At 40.1% G+C, this 21963-nt stretch overlaps 1 protein-coding gene and 1 pseudogene across 1 annotated transcript in view; one reads left to right on the top strand and one right to left on the bottom strand.

Annotated features, from left to right (window-relative positions):
- The window catches only part of LOC116545109 (zinc finger protein 33B-like), a 56521-nt gene extending 41989 nt beyond the window's left edge, over positions 1 to 14532 (top strand). The window contains 2 exon segments of the mRNA XM_032271732.1: positions 9150 to 11221; positions 11223 to 14532. Coding sequence (XP_032127623.1) covers positions 9150 to 11221; positions 11223 to 11333 — 2183 coding nt within the window. The 3' untranslated portion in view covers positions 11334 to 14532.
- LOC116545126 lies at positions 2613 to 2747 on the bottom strand (annotated as a pseudogene).
- Positions 14533 to 21963: the final 7431 nt, after the last annotated feature.

The following is a 21963-nucleotide window of genomic DNA, read 5'->3' as shown; positions in this document are numbered from 1 at the left end:
AAAAAAAAAAAAAAAAAAAAAAAGAATAAAAGAATAACACACAGGGTAAGAACTAAGGGCAGATTAAACAATACAGAAGAAAAGATTAGTGAACTTAAATACATGTCGTAATAGAAACCATCTAAATGAAACAGAAAAAGCATATTGGAAAAAAAGCCTGGGTGTGGTGGCTCACATCTGTAATCCCAGCACTTTGGGAGGCTGAAGTGGTCAGATCACAAAGTCAAGATATTGAGACCATCCTGGCCAACATGGTGAAACCCCATCTCTACTAAAAATACAAAAATTAACTGGGCATGGTTGGTGCTCGCCTGTTATTAGTCTCAGCTACTTGGGAGGCCACAGCAGGAGAACTGCTTGAATCCGGGAGGCAGAGGTTGCAGCAACCTGAGATCGAGCCACTGCACTCCAGCCTGGGCAACAGAGCTAGACTCTGTCTCAAAAAAAGAAAAATAAACAAGCCCCTGTGAGCTTTAGGAGAACATCAGGTAGGCTAACACATGGAATTGGAGTCTTTGAAGGAAAGTGGGAAAGGTACAGAGAATAGTATTTTGAGGATGATGAAAACATTTCCAAATGTGATAGGAACCTACTGATCCAAGAAGCTGATTAAACCCTGAGCACAGAGACATGAAGAAAACTGTACCAAGGCACATGAATCATAACTAGAATGCTCTGAATTAGCGTTAAAATGAATCCTCAAAGCAGCCAGAGACAAAGGACATGCTTTTTGGGGAACAAAGGTAAGGATGATAGCAGATTTCTCCTTAAATGAGGCAACAGAGAAGATAATAGAATATTATTTTTGGTTTTAAAAGCAAAAAAACTTAATGTAGAGTTGTATACTCAGTGTAATAGCGGTAAGAAACAGTGAAGAAATAAGGACATTTCAGATAAACAAAGCTGAAAGATTTCCTCTCCATCAGACCTGCACCATAAGAGGTGTTCTGATGTCTGTTGGAAATCTGTATCTATCCAGGGGCATGAAGAACAGAAAATGTTGACTGTTTGGATTTGTACACAGATGTTTTTCTTTATTTAAATCTCTAAGAAGGATATTGGCTTTATACAAAAATAACATCAAATGTATTGTGGGGTTTATAACATATATTTAAAGTATCTGACAATCATAGCCTTAAAGGCTATGAAAAAGAAGTACTGTAAAGTATATACTATTTAAAGTTTCATATATATACCACTACTGAAAAGTACACTGATTAAAGCTTTTTTTTTTTCTTTTTGAGACAAGAGTCTGTTGCTGTTTCCCAGGCTGGAGTGCAGTGGAGTGATCTTGGCTCACTGCACCCTCCACCTCCCGGGTTCAAGCGATTCTCCTGCCTCAGCCTCCTGAGTAGCTGGGACTACAGGCACATGCCACCACGCCCGGCTAATTATTTTGTATATATTTTTTTAGTAGAGACCGGGTTTCACCATGTTAGCCAGAATGGTCTCCATCTCCTTACCTTGTGATCTGCCCACCTCAGCTTCCCAAAGTGCTGGGATTACAGGCACAAAACACTGTGCCCAGCCTAATTAAAGCTTTTATAAACACTGATGATCACAGAAAATATAAATGGTCTAAAACAGCCCATTTAAAGGCAGAGATTTCTGGATAAGATAAATAAAAATGGTAAGATCCAATCACGCTGCCTATAAAGGAAACATGTTACATTCAAAGATAAATAGATAAACATAAAAAGAATGAGAAGAGACATAGAATACTACAATTATTCCACAAGGCTCCAGTGCTGTGATAGTCAGATGAAGTAGCTTTTGGAGCCAAGAATACCAGTGATAAAGATTTTTTCATATTGATAGAGATCAGTCCGTCAAGAGGATTTAAAAATCCTAAACTTAGGTTAGTAACAGATTTATAAAATATTTGAAGCAAAATCTGTTAGAACTGGAAGGAAAAATAGGTCTGCAGTTAGAATCAGAGGTTTTAGCATTCTTCTAATAATTGATAAAACAGGAAATGGAAAAGGAGCAGAGATATAATAGAGTTAACCCTAAATAACTTAATTGACATTTATAAAATATTCTTCTGTACCCTTCTTCCCAAATAAAACAGTGGAATATATATTTTTTCCAAGGGCAGATGAATGAATATATTAATGGGTAAATCACATTCTTGGTTATAAAGCAAACCTTTTTTTTGGGGGGGGACGGAGTTTCGCTCTTGTTACCCAGGCTGGAGTGCAATGACGCAATCTCGGCTCACCGCAGCCTCCGCCTCCTGGGTTCAGGCAATTCTCCGGCCTCAGCCTCCTGAGTAGCTGGGATTACAGGCACGCACCACCATGCCCAGCTAATTTTTTGCATTTTTAGTAGAGACGGGGTTTCACCGTGCTGACCAGGATGGTCTCGATCTCTTGACCTCGTGATCCACCCGCCTCGGCCTCCCAAAGTGCTGGGATTATAGGCCTGAGCCACCGCGCCCGGCCAAAGCAAATCTTAATAAATTTAAAAGGATTGAAGTCATATAGAATAGTTTCTCCCACCATAATGGGTTTAAATTTAGTTAAGTTAAAAGTCAACAGAAGTATTTGTAAAATCCCTAATAGTTGGAAACTGAATATACTTTTTTTTGTTGTTGTTGTTATTTCTTTCACAATATCCCTTCTTATATGTATCAAAAGTCATACTGAACAATGAGTTCTAGGTTGCAAAAGAGGATTTATTTTTTGCACCTATCCATAAGAGAAACTTAATATACTTCTACATACCACATGCTTTAAAGAAGTGTTCGAAGGAGAAATTAGAAAGTATTTTGAACTTTGGGTTAATGAGAACAGAATTCATGGGAAATTTACATATAGTAAATTTAGATATAGAAATTTCAATATAATTTACATATATAAATTTAGATATAAAATACATATAATACTCATTGATTTCATTGTTTTCCTTTTTTCTACTTACTTTTGGGGTTAATTTGCTTTTTCTAGCTTTTTAAGGTGGAAGCACCTGAGGTCATTGATTTGAGATATTTTTTTTTTGATGGAGTCTCGCTCTGTCGCCCAAGCTAGAGTGCAGTGGTGTGATCTCTGCTCGCTGCAACCTCTACCTCCCTGGTTCAAGCAATTCTCCTGCCTCAGCCTCCTGAGTATCTTAGACTACAGGTGCATGCCACCACACCCAGCTAATCATTTGTATTTTTAGTAGAGATGGTGTTTTGCCATGTTAGCGAGGCGGATCTCAAACTCCTAACCTCATGATCAGACTCCCAAAGTGCTGGGATTTCAGGCATGAGCCACCATGCTCAGCCTGAGAGCTTTCTTATGCAACACAAATAGGCATTGTGTATGTTTGTATTGTGTGTGTACATATATCCCCCATATATAAATGTATATATGTTTCTCATATATGAGATATAATGTATTATGTGTATTATATATTAAATATATAATATGTAAATTACACATATATGGAATTTCATATGTGTATATATTTATGCATATGTATATATCCAATATGCACATGCATGAAGTTTAACTTGTGTTAGATAAGGAGAAAGGTCGAAATCAATGGTTTTAGCTACTTCCACTTTGAGAATGTGGAAAATAAGACAAATCCATACAGTAGTAGAAGAAAGGATGTAACAAAAAACAGAGAACAATATAATTTGTAAAAACAAAAACAGTTGAGAAAATCAGTGAAACCAAAAGTTGGTTCTTTGAGAAGATTGATAAAATGGATAAACTTCTAGGTGGAACAGATTACGAATATCAAACATAAGAATGATGGATCACTGAAGGTTCTATAGATATTATGAAGGAAGTGAGGGAATACTGTACCTGTAAGTTATCAATCTGACCATTTTGATGAAATGAACAGTTTCCTTCAAATCAGCAACTACTAACTACTTACTCCAAAACAAGTAGATAACCTTTCCACAAAGAAAACCCCAGGTCTCCAGATCCCTTCAGTAGTGACTTCCAGCAAACATTAGTACCAATTCTATGCAGACTGTTCCAGAAAATTCACGAAGAGGGAATACTTCCTAAATCATTATTTGAGTCCAGCATTGCCCTAATAACAAAACCAGAAAAAGACATTGCAAAGAAAGAAAGCTATAGACCAGTGTCCTTCATGAACATAAATTAAAAAACTCCAGGGATTGGAAACCAGTGGTATATAACAAGGTATTTAATACCTCATGACCAAGTGTGGTTAATCCCTGGTGAGCTTTTTCAACATTTGAAAAGCAGTCAGTGTAATTCCCTGTGTTCAGGCCAACTTTGTGGCGAGGTGACTTGTACAGTCACATGTTGCTGCACTCTTGTAAGAAGGGACCCTTTTCTTGGCTTAATGCCCTGCTGTTGCCATCTTGAAGTTCTTCAGTTTTATCTTTGAACTTGTGATTCATATGTGAAGTCTGATGGACACTGAACTGTGTGTGCAAGTAGACAGGATACTTGAGAGGTAGTGCCCTACTAACCTAGTCTGTGTAGTGTGGCCTGGGAGTGTCCTGGAATTGTGTGTGGGTGGCCAAGGCCATGACCTTTGTCCACATTGGTGGCAGCAGCAGCAAACTCACAAATAATGGCATCCCAGAGAGGACCCATAGTGTGAGACTGGCTTGCTTGTCTCTTCCCTGAGCCTGTCCCTTTGACATCATAGAAAATATTAATTTTGGGGGCTAAATACTGGTACGGTAACCTCCAGCTTTCAGGCAGTCATCTTGTCAGGAAAGTATTAGAAAATAAAAGCATACTTGTGGACATTGTGTTAAGGCAGACTAGGCAGTTACTAGAATTATTTGGAGTGTAGATTCTCTGGGTTTAAGAATTGCTGCAACATTGCAAAGCAAATATCTACAGGCTTAGAAATAGGAATTTCATTTGATGGGAGAGAACGTTATTTTTACATGAAATTTTGGATGAATCAAGTGTTAACAAAGAAGTCATTTCTAAAAATAGGGGGGTTTTTGCATTTGAAAATATAGCAATACACTGCATAAACAGGTGTTTCCAATTACATGCAAATAAGCCATTTTTGGTTTCTTGTACAAGATGTGGAAAATATCAGGGGAAATATTAAGTGCCACTGTATAAATTTACATGTAAAATTGAATTCAGTTTTCTACAAAACTATTCATGAAGAATTAATTTCAGAGAACTACTCTAGTCTTTATGTCTATATATACCAAAACGTGTGTGTGTGTGTGTGTGTGTGTGTGTGTGTGTGTGTGTGTCTATTGTTTTTTTTTTTTTTTTTTTCTGAGACAGAGTCTCTCTCTGTCCCCAGGCTAGTATAGAGTGGCGCAGTCTTGGCAGACTGCAGACTTCGCCTTCCAGGTTCAAGTGATTCACCTGCCTCAGCCTCTTGAGTAACTGAGACTACAGGTGCGCACCACCATGCCCAGCTAATTTTTGTAGTAGAGACGGGGTTTCACCATGTTGGCCAGGATGGTCTCGATCTCTTGACCTCGTTGACCCGCCTGCCTCAGCCTCCCAAAGTGCTGGGATTACAGATGTGAGCCACTGTGCTTGGCCCAACTTGTATATATTTTTAACTTTTATTGTACAATAATGTATCAGAAATCAGAAATTTAGCCTATATTGTCACAATGTATAAAGAACCAACAGCTGCCAGGCGCTGTGGCTCATGCCTGTAATCCTAGCACTTGGGGAGGCCAAGGTGGGTGGATCACAAGGTCAGGAGATTGAAACCATCCTGGCCAACATGGTGAAGCCCCGTCTCAGTTACTAAAAGAAAAAATTAGCTGGGCTTGGTGGCGCGTGTCTATAATCCCAGCTACTTGAGAGGCTGAGGCAGGAGAATTGCTTGAACCTGGGAGGGGGAGGTTAGAGTGAGCCAATATTGTGTCACTGTCCTCCAACCTGGTGACAGAGCTAGACTCCATGAAGAAAGAGTGAGAGAGAGAGAGAGAGAGAGGGAGAGAGAGAGAGAGAGAGCACTCCGGTAATGATTGCATCAGCTGAAAAATCAACCTTCTCAAAATTAAAAATTACATATATTGCATTTGCCAAGAATACATGTTACTTTCAATTATATGTTGAAAATGAAGTTGCTAAAAATATAAATTTTGATGATTTAATAAATGAATTTGGGAAGAGTGCCAGAAAATCTTATGATCAATCAAGATATCATATTAACAAATGATTAGAAATCATTGTATTAAAGTTATTACAACAAAACTTCTTTTGTGATTTGTAAATTTGCTGTTACATATTTCTATTATACCTATTACATTTTATAAGTAATAAAATACTTTTTAAAAAGCATAATTTATTCTACCTTTTGGTATACTTTTTATACATTCTGAGTAACTGACCTCACATTTTTATTTTGCACTGGCCCCATCAATTATGTAGTCATCTCTGTTCTGTATTCAAAAGAAACAATAGAAAACAGTCAAAGCCATATGACCATTTCAATGTATGCAGGGAAAGCATTTGATAAAATTTAGCATCCATTTCTGATTAAAACTCAAATGAAGAATAGAAGATAACTTTCTTTAATCTGATAAAAGTCATCTACAGAAAATGTATAATTGACCTTGTATGTAATTGTGAAAAATGGAATGATTTCTTTCCAATATCAGGAACATGACACGATGTGCACTCATAGTTGTTATTGTAAATATATACTACCCAGTATAACCAGGAATGTAAAAACAGGAGACTAGAGTGGAAAAGAAGTAGAAGTGTCTTTATTTACAAAAGATATGATTATCTATGTAGGAAATCTAATGGAGTCTCCCAAGATATGGGAAAAAGAATGAGGAGAATTATTGAGTGTAGCTAGGTGGTAGGATAAAAATATGTAAAAATGAATTTTACTTCTATATATTAGCAATGATCAATTGGAAACTGAAATTTTAAAAAGTTCAATTTGTAATAGTTTCAAAAATATTTTCTTTGCAGCTCTGTCTGGCAAAAGTTGTGAAAGACCACACTGGAAACAATAATCTACTACAGAGAGAAATGGAAGTTTTTCCGTTCATTGAGAAAAGCTCAGTATTGAAAAGTCAGAAAGCTCAATATTGTTAAGTTTTCTCTTTAAAATGACTTATAGATTCAAAATAATATAATTCCATGTAGTAATTAGCAGGATTTCTCATAGTAATTGACTGTGTAATTCTAAACTTTATGTGGAAATATACACAGGAATAATTAAAACTTTGAAAAATAAAAGCTGAAAGGCTGGGTGCAGTGGCTCACGCCTGTAATCCCAGCCCTTTGGGAGGCTGAGGTGGGCGGATCACCTGAGGTTGGGAGTTCGACACCAGTCTGACCAACATGGAGAACCCCCATCTCTACTAAAAATACAAAAGTAGTTGGGCATGGTGGTGCGTGCCTGTAGTCCCAGCTACTCGGGAGGCTGAGGCAGGAGAATCGCTTGAACCCAGGAGGCAGAGGTTGCAGTGAGCTGAGAGGGTGCCATTGCACCCCAGCCTGGGCAACAAGAGTAAAACTCTATCTAAAAATAAAAAATAAAAATAAATAAAAGCTGAGTTGTATGGATAACATTGCTTGATTTCAAGAGTCATTATCAAAGTAAAAGTTTGCTGAGACTTGGTGTTTTTCTCAAGAGGACTTTTTCTTCAATTTTTAACATCTAGTAGTTTTATTAAGATTTGTTTTAGAGAAAAATGTTGTTGAACAGTTTTCCCAGGTTCGTGGTTGTTCCTTTGAATATATGGATTAGGTCTTTTATTTCTGGACAGTTGTCTTAGATTATACTTTTTAATACTAGATTTATTCCACTGCTTTTTCTTCTGTAAGGACTCCAATAACGTATATACTACATTATACTTTTATTTATTTAATTGTAGATCATCTTTATCTAGAACTTTCTGATCCAGTTTTCTTTTTTCTTACTCTTTTAAAATTGTGGCTACTTCTCTCATTTCTTGTTTCATTCTCCTTTACATTGTTGTTTATTCCAGTTTCAGTCAAGTATAGTTTCCTCTTTGGCTTTGTGTTAGTCTATTCAGGCTGCTGTAACAAAGTTCAGCAGACTGGATAGTTTAAATAAATTTTCTCAGAGTTGTGGAGGCTGAAATTCCAAAGTCAAGGTGCCAGCAGGTTTGGTTTCTGGTGAGGTCTCTCTCCTTGGCTTGCAGATGACATTTTCTTGTGGTGTCCTCAACACAGCATTTTCTCTATGCATATGACCAGTGGTTGGGGGTGAGGGGTAGAAAGAGAGCTTATGCATATGCTTTCCAGTCTCTTCCTCTTCTTACAAGGGCACCAATGCCATTGTATTAATGTCTTACCCTTATGACCTCATTTAACTTTAGTTAATCTCCTTAAAGTCCCCATCTTCAAATACAGTCACACTGGAGGTTGGGATTTTAACATATACATTTTTGGGGGGGACAATTTAGTCCATAACAGATTCCTTAATAAGGAATGTCTTTAATAAGTCCTAAATTTCAAGTCTTATTTTCTGTGATTAGTGTCCTCTTTACAACTTCATTCCTGAGTTTGATTACCCTTTGCCTCTTTAGTTTGCATGCAATCCAAGTCTCTTTTGGATTTTGCAGTAGCCTGAGCTTTAAGCTACATGAACTCAGAAATCTTCTGAGTATTCTTCCGCTCATAGTGAAACTTTTCCTTTCTGGGAGTAGTTTTGTGTTTCATGCTCTCTGGGCTCTCTGTGTCCTCTATTCTATGTGATCACTACAGTCTCTGGCAGACTCTTTGTAGGCATGGGCTGTTACTTTTTGCTATATTTGAATATTTATTGCTTAGCGGTGATTTGAAATTCATAATATTCTTCATCTTCTAGTTATGCTAAAGTCATGGGTTATTACAAATAATATTATTTGCTCCACTTATGCTGACCTTTATAGTTCTTGGCGGGGGGAGTGCATGGGAAATGCATACATGTAAGCAGTTGCTGTTACTCTTTTTACATTAGAAACCAAATGTGTGCATTCAAATGTTAAATCTCTCTCTGTTTTTCCACTAGCGTAGGCTTTTTATTTCTGGTTTTTGTGATTTTTCACCCCAAGCCCATGAAATACAAAATACATGTACTTGCAGTTATGTTCATCTCTGGAACTTGGCCAAAAAACCAGCGTCAGCTACAACATAAGGCATTTGTATAGAGATCTCATTCCCTAAGAAATGTTTTGGTATTTATATGCTAAGATTAATTTTGCTTGTTTCTAGAAGTCTGGACAGCTGATCACCTAAAAGAGAGGAGCCAAGAAAACCAATCTGAACATTTGTGGGAAGTTGTATTCATCAATAATGAAATGCTGACTAAGGAACGAGGTAAAGTAATAGGAATACCATTTAACTGGGATGTAAGTTCTTTTCCTTCCAGAAAAATGTTCTGTCAGTGTGACTCATGTGGAATGAGTTTCAACACTGTTTCAGAATTGGTTGTCAGTAAGATAAACTATTTAGGAAAAAAGCCTGATGAATTTAATGCCTGTGGGAAGCTGTTACTCAATATTAAGCTTGATAAAACTCATACTCAAGAGAAAAATGAAGTTTTGAAAAATAGGAACACTCTGAGTCTTCATGAGGACACTTTGCAGCATGGGAAGATTCAAACTTTAGAGCACAATTTTAAATATAGTATATGTCAGGAAACCGTCCTTGAAAAGGCAATATTCAATACACAGAAGAGAGAGAGTGCAGAAGAGAATAACTGTGAATATAATGAATTTGGGAGAACTTTCTGTGATAGTTCATCCCTCTTGTTCCATCAGATACCTCCCTCAAAGGCCAATCACTATGAATTTAGTGATTGTGAGAAGTCCTTATGTGTGAAGTCTGCCTTTTCTAAACATCATGAGGTACCTATGAAACACTATGATTGTAGTGAAAGTGGGAATAATTTCAGGAGGAAATTGTGTCTGTCACAGCTTCAGAAAGGTGATAAAGGAGAGAAACACTTTGAATGTAATGAATGTGGGAAAGCTTTCTGGGAGAAGTCACATCTCACGCGACATCAGAGGGTGCACACAGGAGAGAAACGCTTTCAATGTACTGAATGTGGGAAAACTTTCTGGGAGAAGTCAAACCTCACTAAACATCAGAGATCACACACAGGGGAGAAACCTTTTGAATGCAATGAATGTGGGAAAGCCTTTAGCCATAAATCAGCCCTCACATTACACCAGAGAACACATACAGGGGAGAAACCCTATCAATGTAATGTGTGTGGGAAAACTTTTTACCAGAAATCTGACCTCACTAAACATCAGAGAACACACACAGGGCTGAAACCCTATGAATGTTATAAATGTGGAAAATCCTTCTGTATGAATTCACACCTTACAGTACATCAGAGAACTCACACAGGTGAGAAACCTTTTGAATGTCCTGAGTGTGGAAAATCCTTTTGTCAGAAGTCACATCTTACACAGCATCAGAGAACTCACATAGGAGATAAACCTTATGGATGTAATGCATGTGGGAAAACTTTCTACCACAAGTCAGTACTCACCAGGCATCAGATAATTCATACAGGGTTGAAACCTTATGAATGTTATGAATGTGGGAAAACCTTCTGCTTGAAGTCAGACCTCACAGTACATCAGAGAACTCACACAGGGGAGAAACCCTTTGCATGTCCTGAATGTGGGAAATTCTTCAGCCATAAGTCAACCCTCTCTCAACATTACAGAACACACACAGGGGAGAAACCCTATGAATGTCATGAATGTGGAAAAATCTTTTACAATAAATCATACCTAACTAAACATAATAGAACACATACAGGGGAGAAACCCTATGAATGTAATGAATGTGGAAAAACCTTCTGCCAGAAGTCACAACTCACTCAGCATCAGAGAATTCACATAGGGGAGAAACCCTATGAATGTAATGAGTGTGGAAAAGCCTTCTGCCATAAGTCAGCTCTAATTGTACATCAGAGAACCCATACAGAAGAAAAGCCCTATAAATGTAACGAATGTGGAAAATCTTTCTGTGTGAAGTCAGGACTTATTTTACATCAAAGAAAGCACACAGGGGAGAAACCCTATGAATGCAATGAATGTGGGAAATCCTTCAGTCACAAATCATCACTCACAGTACATCACAGGGCTCACACAGGAGAGAAATCTTGTCAATGTAATGAATGTGGAAAAATCTTTTACCGTAAATCAGACCTTGCCAAACATCAGAGATCACATACAGGGGAAAAGCCCTATGGATGTAACACATGCAGGAAAACCTTCTCTCAAAAGTCAAACCTCATTGTACATCAGAGAACACACATAGAAGAAAAACCTTATTAATGAAATGGATATTAGAAATTTGCAGCCACAAGTCAGCCTCCACAATGCCTCAGAGTATTCACACTGTGGAGAAAGCCCTATTGACATCCTGAATGTTTAGTAACTATCCACGAACTCGCCTTATTATTACTCCAAAGTAACAGCAGGAAATAAACCCATAGACTACAACAATTATAGGAAAGCCTTTGTTAGGAAGTTATATTCTATTGAATATCAGATGGTTAATACTGGCATAAAACCTTACAGAATTTTTTGAATTTGTGAAAGTTTTTGGCAAAAATACAAACAATATTATGTTAGAGTTTACACTGTGGAGAAAAGTGTCAATTTAAGAAATCTAAAGTGAAAATTTTGCTTAGCAATAAAATATAACAAGTTGTTTTCTGTTTGATGCTGTAATAGTTTTTAGGGCAACCAACAATAATTTATAGATGTATATTGTAGAATGTAAAGCTTTAAGGACTTAAAAAAAGTAATAATTAAAATAACCTCACAAGAAGTTGTAATGAGTACAGAGAATTCCCATGTACACTTCACCAAGCTTCCTCTGAGGATAATATATGATCATAATGTATGGTCAAGTCCAAGAAATTGATGTTACCATGCTAGGAGATACAGACCTACTCAGATTTTACCATGGTTTGCATGCATCATGTATGCGTGTGTGGTTATATCAAACTTTTACCACTTTTACATTTGAGTAACCATCAATACAATTAACTGGAAAGGAATCTGAGATCCATATTGTATCAGGATTACAAAGGAATCAGGATTTAGCCTCAAGTAGTTCCCTTGTATTAATAACCACACCCTTTCTGCAATCCTATCCCTGGCATCCACTTTGAATATGAAGCTTTTTTTTAAGCACAGATAAATTGAATAATCAGGGCAATAGCATTAAACACATCTGTGAATTATCCCTGAAGTTCATAGGACTTACATATATGTAAGTGGTATGTGATATAAACCATGTGCTTCACATGCATAATGGAATTTAACATAATTGTGAATAAGAAGTAATTCTGTAATTGTGAATAAGAAGTAGGTATCCCTAGTTTAGTAGTGGTTACATTATCAGGCCCATACCAGATGTTTGTCATGTTCTGAAACAATTTAAAGGAGACCCACAGAGCTAATGTTTATCCATTTAAAGTAATGTCAAAATAACAAATTGTTCAAAAATCAATCTGTCCTGTACATGTGAAAATGTAGGCCAGCCTCCATGTTACTCCCTTTCTCTTCTTACCCATGGCTCATCCCATGCCATGAAGTGCCTGGGGTACATATATGAACACTTCAGCCTTCAGCCTAAATGATAGTCCAAATTTTCTTTAAGCAGCTGCTCTCCAAGACAAGGCCCTGGAAAGAGGCCCACACATATAATATAGTGCAGTTGCTGTCCAGGGCTGCTGGACTGTCATTTCAAGGCTCAGTGTACTCACACAGGGATCTGGGCCCTCAGAGACTTTTGAGAATATGAAGAGGAGGGTTGAGGCTGGAGCAGAGCCGAGATCAATGTGGCGTGGGGCTTTTATTGACAGTGTGAAGACTGTACACTATATTACATGATCAGATTATACAAATAATCTAAGATTATGCAGTCTAGTGATCCTAGCTTACACAAGTGATCTAAGCTTCCACTTTAGGGAACTAGAAAAATAAGAGCAAATTAAATCCAAAGTAACCTGGAAAAAAATTAGAGTAAAAATCAGTGAAATTGAAGAAAGAAAATCAATAAAACCCAAACCTGGTTCTTTGAAAGGTCAGTAAAATTGATAAACCTCTAGCTAGATTAAGAAAAAAAACACAGAAGACAAATATTGTTAATATCCAAAAAATGAAAAGCCATCACAGCTGATCCTATGATTACCAAAAGGATTATAAAAAATATGGACAGAGTTGTCCATATTTTTGATAGCTAAAATGAACCAATTTGATAGCTAAAATGAACCAATTCCTTGTAAGATGCAGTCTCTCAAAACTCATACAAGGTAAACCTCAATAGGCATATATATCTGTTAAATACATTGAAGCAGTAATTAATAACCTTCCAAAACAAAGTACTGGGACCAAATGGGTTCACTGATGTGCATTTTTTGAAATACCTAAGGTAGAAATGATACCAAGTCTCTACCATCTCTTTCAGAAAATGAAAGCAGAGATAATACTTCCCAACTCATTTTTGTGTGGCCAGCATTACCCTAATACCAAAACCAGGCAAAAATATTGCAAGAAAGGAAAACTACAGATCAGTATTTCCACTGAACACAAATGCATAAATCCTCAAAATATTAGCAAATCATGAATACAAGGCTGGTTCAATATTTAATAATCAGCTCATAGATGAAATATGATCACATCAATAGGTACAGAAAAAGTGTTTGGCAAAATCCACTGCCCATTCATGATAAAACTCAACACAGAAGGGATACAGAGGAACTTATTCAACTTTGTAAAGAACTACTACAAAAAAAACTACAGCTAACATCATCCTTCCAACTAGATGCTTTTCTGGTAAGAACAGGAACACGGCAAGGATATTCCCTCTCACCACTGCTTTTCAGCATTGTACTAGAAGTGCTATCTAATGCAGTGACACACAAAAAAAAAAAAAAAAGGAAATAAAATGCACATAGATTTGGAAGGAGGAAATAGAACTGTCTTTCTTAACAAATAACATGATTCTCTTTGTAAAGAATTCTAAACAAACACCAGCAAAAACCCTGCTGGCATTAATAAGCAATTATAGCAAGGTTGCAGGATATAGTGCTCAGGCAGATGATAAAAGAAATTAGACATCAAGTCATTAAAAGACACAGAGGATTCCTAAATGTTTATCGTTAAGTGAAAACCAGTCTGAAAAGGCTATTTGTTTATGATTGCAATTATGTGACATTCTGGGAGAGGCAAAACTATGGAGCCAGTGAAAGGACCAGTGGTTGATGAGAGTTGAGGGAAAGGAGGGATGGTAGGTGGAGAGATATTTAGGGCAGTGAAAGTCCTCTCCAGGGTACTGTAATTTGTCAAAATGCAGAGAATGGAAAACAGTGAATGGAAAACAGAGTGAACCCTAATGTCAACTCTGGACTTCAGTTAATAATTATTACTATTGGCTCATTAATGATAACAAATGTACCATAATAATGCAAGATGTTAATAATTGGAGAGCCTGTGGAGGATGGGAGGGGTGAAGGGTTATATGACAATTCTCTGTACTTTTTGCTCAATTTTTCTGTAACCCTGAAGCTACTCTAAAAAAATGAAGTATATTAAGTAAATAAATAAGTAAATAACCAACGAACCTGACTAACATCTTGTTTCTGTACTGGGGTGTTCTTTTATTAGTCATATGTTTCTGACTGAACTTGTAATCACCATTAATTAACATTTGAATTGCTTTTATATGTTCTGAATATATTTCAAATTATGGTAACTGTGGCCTGAAATTAAGGTCTAGTATTCTTGGTTCTTTTGACATCTGAAGCTAAAAGGGCCTCAAATGATCTAACCTTGTTTGCATCCCCACCGTGCTTCCATAGGTAAGGTAACTTAGCTCCCTGTCCGGGGGCCTAGGCACAGTTCTTGCTTATTCCTAAATAGTAACATTTGCTTCCTTGCCAACTCTTGGAATTATTTATCGAATCTCTCACATCCTCCCACAGCAAACAGCGGTCACTGTACTCTCTGGATAATACAGCTGCTCACCACAGCCCCTGCCTTTCCTCTCTGCTCCCAAGCAGAACCCTGTGTGGCTCTGCCTGGCCTGTAGTCTTTCTTACCTTTCTGAGAGTTGGTGACACTGATAAACTCACCTAGATCTTATCTGTCCAGTGTCAGGTGTTCAGCATTCAACTTTTCTATAGCACCAGGGTGGGGATACCTCCTTCACCATCAGGGTGAAAAGTAAGTAGTTACAACCATTGGCATAAACAGGATGGCCCATCAAAGCCAGAGTCATCTAGTCCAATTTTAACTAACTGCTCTTGGCCAACTGACAGGTTCCATATTATGGCAAATGCTTTTTGGACAGAACCACCAGATACTGGCAGGTTTGCACTTTGGCCTTTGTTGTAATGCACTTTTCTTAGGGGAGGTGAGTGTCACATCTCTTCCCATCCTAAAATGCTCTTGTGTGCAGGATAAGAGTGCTCACTCATCGGCTCACTCATTGGCTATATCCCTGCATGAGTTGACTTGGGTTTAACCTGTTTGGCAGGTGGTCTCTGAGGCTCCCACTTGTAAAGGTAGTGATCACACTGCACATGAACTAATCAGCACTTGAGCCCCACTTTCCAGGGGTCTGGCTGGAGCTCTTTGGTTATCATCACTGGCTGCATGGAACATTCCTACAGAACATTGTTATTGCACACCCCTGGGTTGTGCATGCAGATGGCCTATTGTGAGGTTTGTGGAAAGGCAGGCGACCACTGAGGGAGGTGAGTGTGGAACTCCACTTGCCTACAAGGCATTCAGGAAGGGTAGTACTTGCACCCCTCTCCTGTGCTGCACCTTCACTTGCTGCCATCACACATGCTCTCCTGATCCCTCAGAGTGTCAAGGTACACATCCATGGTGGCCCATGGCCCAGGTGCTGTGAGAAGAGAGAAAGGTACCAGTTCTCCCCAGATTACCAGAGGAATTAACTGTCCTGCTCTCCCAATGCAGAACTCCTCGCCAGTGTGCCTGAGCGTGGTCTGGCCTGCTGCTTGCCAACATACTACTGGGGGAACCTTACATTCATGGGGCCTGATGGCCTGCAAGTGGGCCACAGACCACATGACCTTACTCTGACCGTAGGGAGAGTGACTGTGACATCCACTATGCTTAAGAGTGTTTGTGCCCTTTCCAAAAGTCATGTTGAGCCCAGGCGTGGTGGCTCACATCTGTAATCCCAGCACTTTGGGAGGATCACTTGAGGTCAGGAGTTCGAGACCAGCCTGGCCAACATGGTGAAACCCTCTCTCTACTAAAAACACAAAAATTAACTGAGCGTGATGATAGGTGCCTGTAATTCCTAGCTACTTGGAAGGCTGAGGCAGGAGAAGCTTGAACCCAGGAGGCAGAGGTTGCAGTGAGCTGAGATTGTGTCACTGCACTCCAAACTGGGCAACAGAGCAAGACTCCATCTTAAAAAACGAAAAAACAAAAAACCAAGGTCATGTTGAAACTGGATCCGCAGTGCAATAGCTTGCAAAAGTTTGGCCTTTGTGAGGTGGTAAGGTCATGAGGGCTCCACCTCATGAATGGTTAGTGATCTTAGGAGCAAGCTGGAGAGAACACACTAGATTTTTTGCCCCTCCCCTTTCTGACATATGAGGGCCCAGTGTCACTCCTCTTGAGAGGAAACAGCAAGGAGGGGTTGTCTTGGAAGCCGATACTTGGCCCTCACCAGACACTCACTTTTCTGGTGCCTTCATCTTGGATTTCCCTGCTTCCAGAGCTGTGAGAGGTAAATTTCTGTTGTTTATAAACGACCTAGTCTCCAATGGTTTGTTATAATAGCACAAACAGACAAAGACAAAATGTCTCTTGGAAATTTGGCATTTGACCATCCATACTATAGTCTCATCTCTGCACATGAAGAATATGTTGGGGCACTATTGAAAAAATTAAGGCCAACACCCAACAGCATGGTCCCAATGCTGCCTAAGACATTTGTCAGATTATTTTCAGGGGAAACTGTGAGACTATAATGAGTGCATGTGTGTACATTGCCCTATGTGTATGTGAGGTGGGGTTGGGGGAGAGATTTGTAATACCCTAGTTAATAGAATCAATCTGAAGGATTGCTTGAGTCCAGGAATTCAAGGCTGCAGTGAGCTATGATGATGCCACTGCACTCCAGCCTGGGTGACAGAGTGACTCCATCTCTTTAAACACAGACAAAAAACAATATGAAGAGAAGTCTCCTGTGCCAATCATCTGGAAGTAAACAGTGAATTTGGAATAGGCACACCCTAGAGAAATTCTTAAGCAAAATGCATCTATGTCTGTGTGTAGTAATAATAGACTGGCATCTTTGCAGGTACAAGCTATGAACTAGAGCAAGGCATCCTGATTCTGGTCCCACAGGTGCACATGGAAAGGAGACAGTACAAATGAATGCAAGAATTGTGGGAAAGACAGGCATCTTGATAAAGAAATCACATTTCCTTTTTAAGGATATTTTTAAGGTACCAATGGAAGCAGACATAGCTTGGTATTCCGTGGTGTATTCTCAGAAGGTACCACTTGAATGGAAGAGAGGAGACACAAAGACAACCAAGAGGCTTAAACTTGACAGAAATTTATTTATAACAAAAAGGGCAGCTTTGTGCATAGCTGTGCATATAAATTTATGCAAAATGCTAACTGTGAAAAGATGAACATCCTGCCTTGTTCGGTGATTTCAGGGAATTGCTGTTTTGCATCTCCTTGTCATGTTCTCTGTCTACATGTTTAAAGGGAGGATTATATGTGAACACTATTCAGTATTATCCATCTAGGCTTGTGTTATCAATCATTGGTAGACAGATAGTGAGATAACTTCCATTTCCCATCTCCACCAGTAAAAGCTAAGATGGAAACCCTTTTTGATGAACTCACATGAAGAAGAAATATAGCACCCCCATTTTCTCTGCATCAGCCTGCCTTCAGGCTCACCCTGTGAACTCATCAGAAGGGGGTAAAGTGTGGATGTGTGTCGTTTACCTGTTCTTACCTTGGGTTCAGTGCTAGTTTATACATTGTACAGACTGCCCAAGAGGCGACAGTCACAGGGAGGAGGTCATGTTTGTCATAAAAATGCTTTGGCTCCTTAGGATGCGGCAAAGGTATCCACCGCCTGGTGTCCATGGTGCCTACAGGACAGTGTGGAGCTCAGAAACAATCACTTGGTCCATGAAGTGAGGTCAGAACTTAAGCAGCGTCTGCAAGGCAGAGAAAAGACACTCCTTTTGGGTTTCCAAGTGGTCAGTTTGCTCTTGCATTAGTCTTGTTCCAGGACATGTACAGACAGAATCACCACAATGAAGCCCGACAGATGTCACTTCTGCCGATGAGGGAATGAAGCTGGAACCTCTTAGGTCTTCTGACATCCTTATTTTCCTTTCTCTTTCTTAGACATGGGCTCAGAATCCATGTGTCCCCTTGTTCATCCTTCTGTGGCTCACGCTACTTCATCCTGGGGAGGAGGCCTGATGGAGTGGTGAGGACACCTTGCTCCTAAACCTGAAGCCCTAGTGATCTCTGCAGGGCATCAAGCAGAGCCTGAAACTCTTCTTGGCTGAGGGCCACGGAGGGTTCTCCTGTCCTAATTCTAAATGATGATGCTGATTTCTGAAACTCTGAGGTTGTTAGGAGTTCATCTAAAAGGTATGAGGTGAGGCTGGGCATGATGGCTCACGCCTGTAATCCCAGCACTTTGGGAGGCCAAGGTGGGTGGATCACCTGAGGTCAGTAGTTCAAGGCCATCCTGGCTAACATGTTGAAATCCTGTCTTTGCTAAAAATACAAAATTTAGCAGAGTGTGGCTGTGGGAATCCCAGCTACTGGGGAGGCTGAGGCAAGAGAATTGCTTGAACCTGTGAGGCGGAGGTCACAGTGAGCTGAGATTGCACCATTGCACTCCAGCCTGGGTGACGAGCGAAACTCTGTCTCAAAAAAAAAAAAAAATTGGTGTGAGGTGTGTACAGGTTGATAGTAGGGTTGCTCAAAGGGAAGGGATGGCCCCTTGCTTGGCCATCCCCTAGGCTGCTGTAGGTGTGTCTGTGCGAGCAGGTTGTGGAGCAGCACCCTGTCCCCAGGTGGTGATTTGATCACCACGCCCTGGGGCTACTCACGCCACTATTGCCTAAGGTGGGCTGTGACTTGCCAACCTTGTTGTGATCCTTGGTCAGAATGACCAGGCTGAGGCTGAGTAGCATCCTTGAAGGGCAGAACTCCTAGGATGGTGTCATCACTGTCCTTGTCATCCTGGCAGTTTCCTTGGTACACATGCCAGAAAGGAGACTAAGTGGGTGACTGTGCTCCTCCGAGAGTTGGTCCTGTTGACACATGGATCCTGAAAGGAGAGATCTTGTTGCACAGCCCAGACGGACTGGCACATCATGGCCCTTGGTGCCTGGCTCACATAGCCCCCAGAGGGCCCCCTAAAGACCACAGACCTGCACAGTGGAAGAAGCACTGGTCCAGATGACCGATGGCTGCCTTGGGAGCTGTGGGGAGCTTGAGGGAGGCCTGTGTGCAGAGCTGCTTGGGCAATGCACAGGTTGCTGTGCTGCTGCTGAGCATTCAGGCGAGGTCTGTGACTGGGGCTGCCTCTGCTCTGGCCTGGGGGCCAAGCTCTTTGGTTCTGAGCCCACGTCTAAGACAGAGAAAGGGAAACAAGGCTGTCAGAAGTCCTAAGAGGTTCTGCTTCATTCCATCTGTGAGGCAGAAGTGACACGTGTTGGGCTTAATCTCGGTGATTCTGTCTGTACATAACATTTAGTCTGCAAAATACGGATGAGTTAGGGGAATTACTGCACTGGCCCATGAATGGATTGCACATTGATATGCTAGAATTGCTTTCCCACAAGAGAGGACCCTAGATGATTAGATTATCACACCTGGGGGTTAGTGGAGGGGCAGGGTCTACACTGATGTTCAGTGCCTAGAAGCCTGGGATGGAGATAAAGATAACAACACATAAGACATAAGACAAATATGACATAAGACACATAAGACAGCACCCTCATAACAAAGAACTCTCATCTTCTTTCAAGATACCAGCTCCCGTTTCTCTAGTACCATCTTCACGGGCACTACCACTTCTTATGGGACAAATTGTACACCACAGACAGAAAACTTACCTGCATTCTGGATTTTGGAGTGCCTGTTTGTTTTGCCAGCTCTTCCTGGATGACAGTTCCCAAGAAGTGGTTCCTCTGAAAGGCTTGAAGGAGGACACCTGTCTGCAGTTTAGTGATGGCATCACTTTTGGCAAAGGAGGGATCCTTTGTTAAGCATAATGGAGGAAAACACAGAAGAAAAGAGGGCTTTCAGGCCATCTTCACATCAACCTTAAGTAGACATTTTAAAATATTGTTTTTACTACCCTGACTCCCTCTCAGGCCCCTGAGGCACTCATGCACTGATCCTGGCTCTTGGATTAAAGAAGAGGACTCTGTACTGTCTGCCACACCAGGACCAGAAGATCCATGGCCTTCCCTTTTTCCAAACTACCTTCCCACCAGATGAGGATGCTGGTTACGTCCCCAACACTAGTGTGCTGTGGAAGAGACATCACCATTCTCTGCAACAAAATTGGAAACAGCCTAAAGAGACATTTCTACTTCAAAGAGATGCACTGAGGAATTGCAGTGGCACTGCTTGAGACTCACCTGGGGCTCAGGGCTGAGGCTTCTTGTATCCCTGGAGTGCTCTCCTCCCAAGGTGTGTCCACTCTGCAGCCAGCTCAGCCTCAAGTGTCTTTTCTGGTTTTGAAAACAAAACTATGTGGGAAAAGATTCCAGTTTTATCCAATCTACTTTACATAATGTTAAGTGTGTATTTGAGCTCAATACCAAGAATCATTTCCTTCTCTGTCACATCTGTGGTCTCCAAAGGAAAGGACCCTGGGTTAGGAGACTGGCTGGCATCCTAAAGGGAGAGCTGATCAATGGGTATATGTCCACTCTTCCTTCACCTCTTCCCCACCCCACACTTGTTTCTGTCTCACTCTCATTTGCCCTCTCTGCCCTCCCTCTCACTTGCTATGTCTTACCAAGTCCTTGGTCAAGGACTGACTGACTTCCTTTGGCCCCCTGTCATCTCCCCATAGTCAAAGGCGTTTTATAACACACAATCCATGTGAAGGGACCTCTGATGAGAATTCATTTAAAGAGGAGCTCACTAATTACCAATACTTACTGCTGAGCCAGAATTACTCATATATACCTCAGAGTTCATTCATTCCAGAGGCAATACTAGTTAAGAAGACTCCTGTGAACCAGATACCTAACTAAATAGATTGTGACTGTCATAATTAAAACCTGTGGCTGCCTCCTCCTTACTGGAGGGCATAGAGGAATGTGCCTTTAATCATTCCTGAGTGTTTCATGTGGGGACTTGGTAAGTCATGATAAAGATTCTATCCCAAAAGACAAGAAATACTTATTGACCTGCTCTTACGTCCTAGGCAGTTTGTAAAACTGTTAAATCTGTTCTCTCAATATGTCACTTCAAATAGATCAGGAAAGAAGTCTTAAACATGACTGGAAATGTGGAGGCAACAAATACATTAGTGATCCAGCCTCTTTCTACATGGTTTCTTGTACTTTCTTTCCCCACCATCAATTAAGGTGGGCCTGGTGCCAGTGCACCAGCCAATCTCCATGTCTTCCTACACACTCTCATTCTGGGATTTGATGAAGCACTCTGACACCTGGACTGGGTGCATATAGAGAAGGAAATAACGTCTTCACATGGCCTGCCTGAAACTCAGATCCCTGTATCCTAGGGCTTACTGGGGATTATAGCATTTGATATGAAACCCTGATCATAGGCTTTTCTTCAACAGAGTCCCTTTTACTTAGCTGTTGACAGTCTGGATACACTTCTCCTGGTGTGACTGTGACCTTCCCAGCTATTTCTTTCTTAACTGGAGAAACAGAATGGTTTTATTTTTATATCCATTATTCCACTCAAAATATTCCAAAACGAGATTCAGTGTGTAAAACTCACGTAAAAACACTTAATAGAGGCCAGGC

This window comes from Sapajus apella, unplaced genomic scaffold, assembly GCF_009761245.1.
Source record: "Sapajus apella isolate SASKATOON/1434 unplaced genomic scaffold, GSC_monkey_1.0 scaffold247, whole genome shotgun sequence".
NCBI classification, from domain to species: Eukaryota; Metazoa; Chordata; class Mammalia; order Primates; family Cebidae; genus Sapajus; species Sapajus apella.
This window is presented reverse-complemented; position numbering and strand designations above follow the sequence as displayed.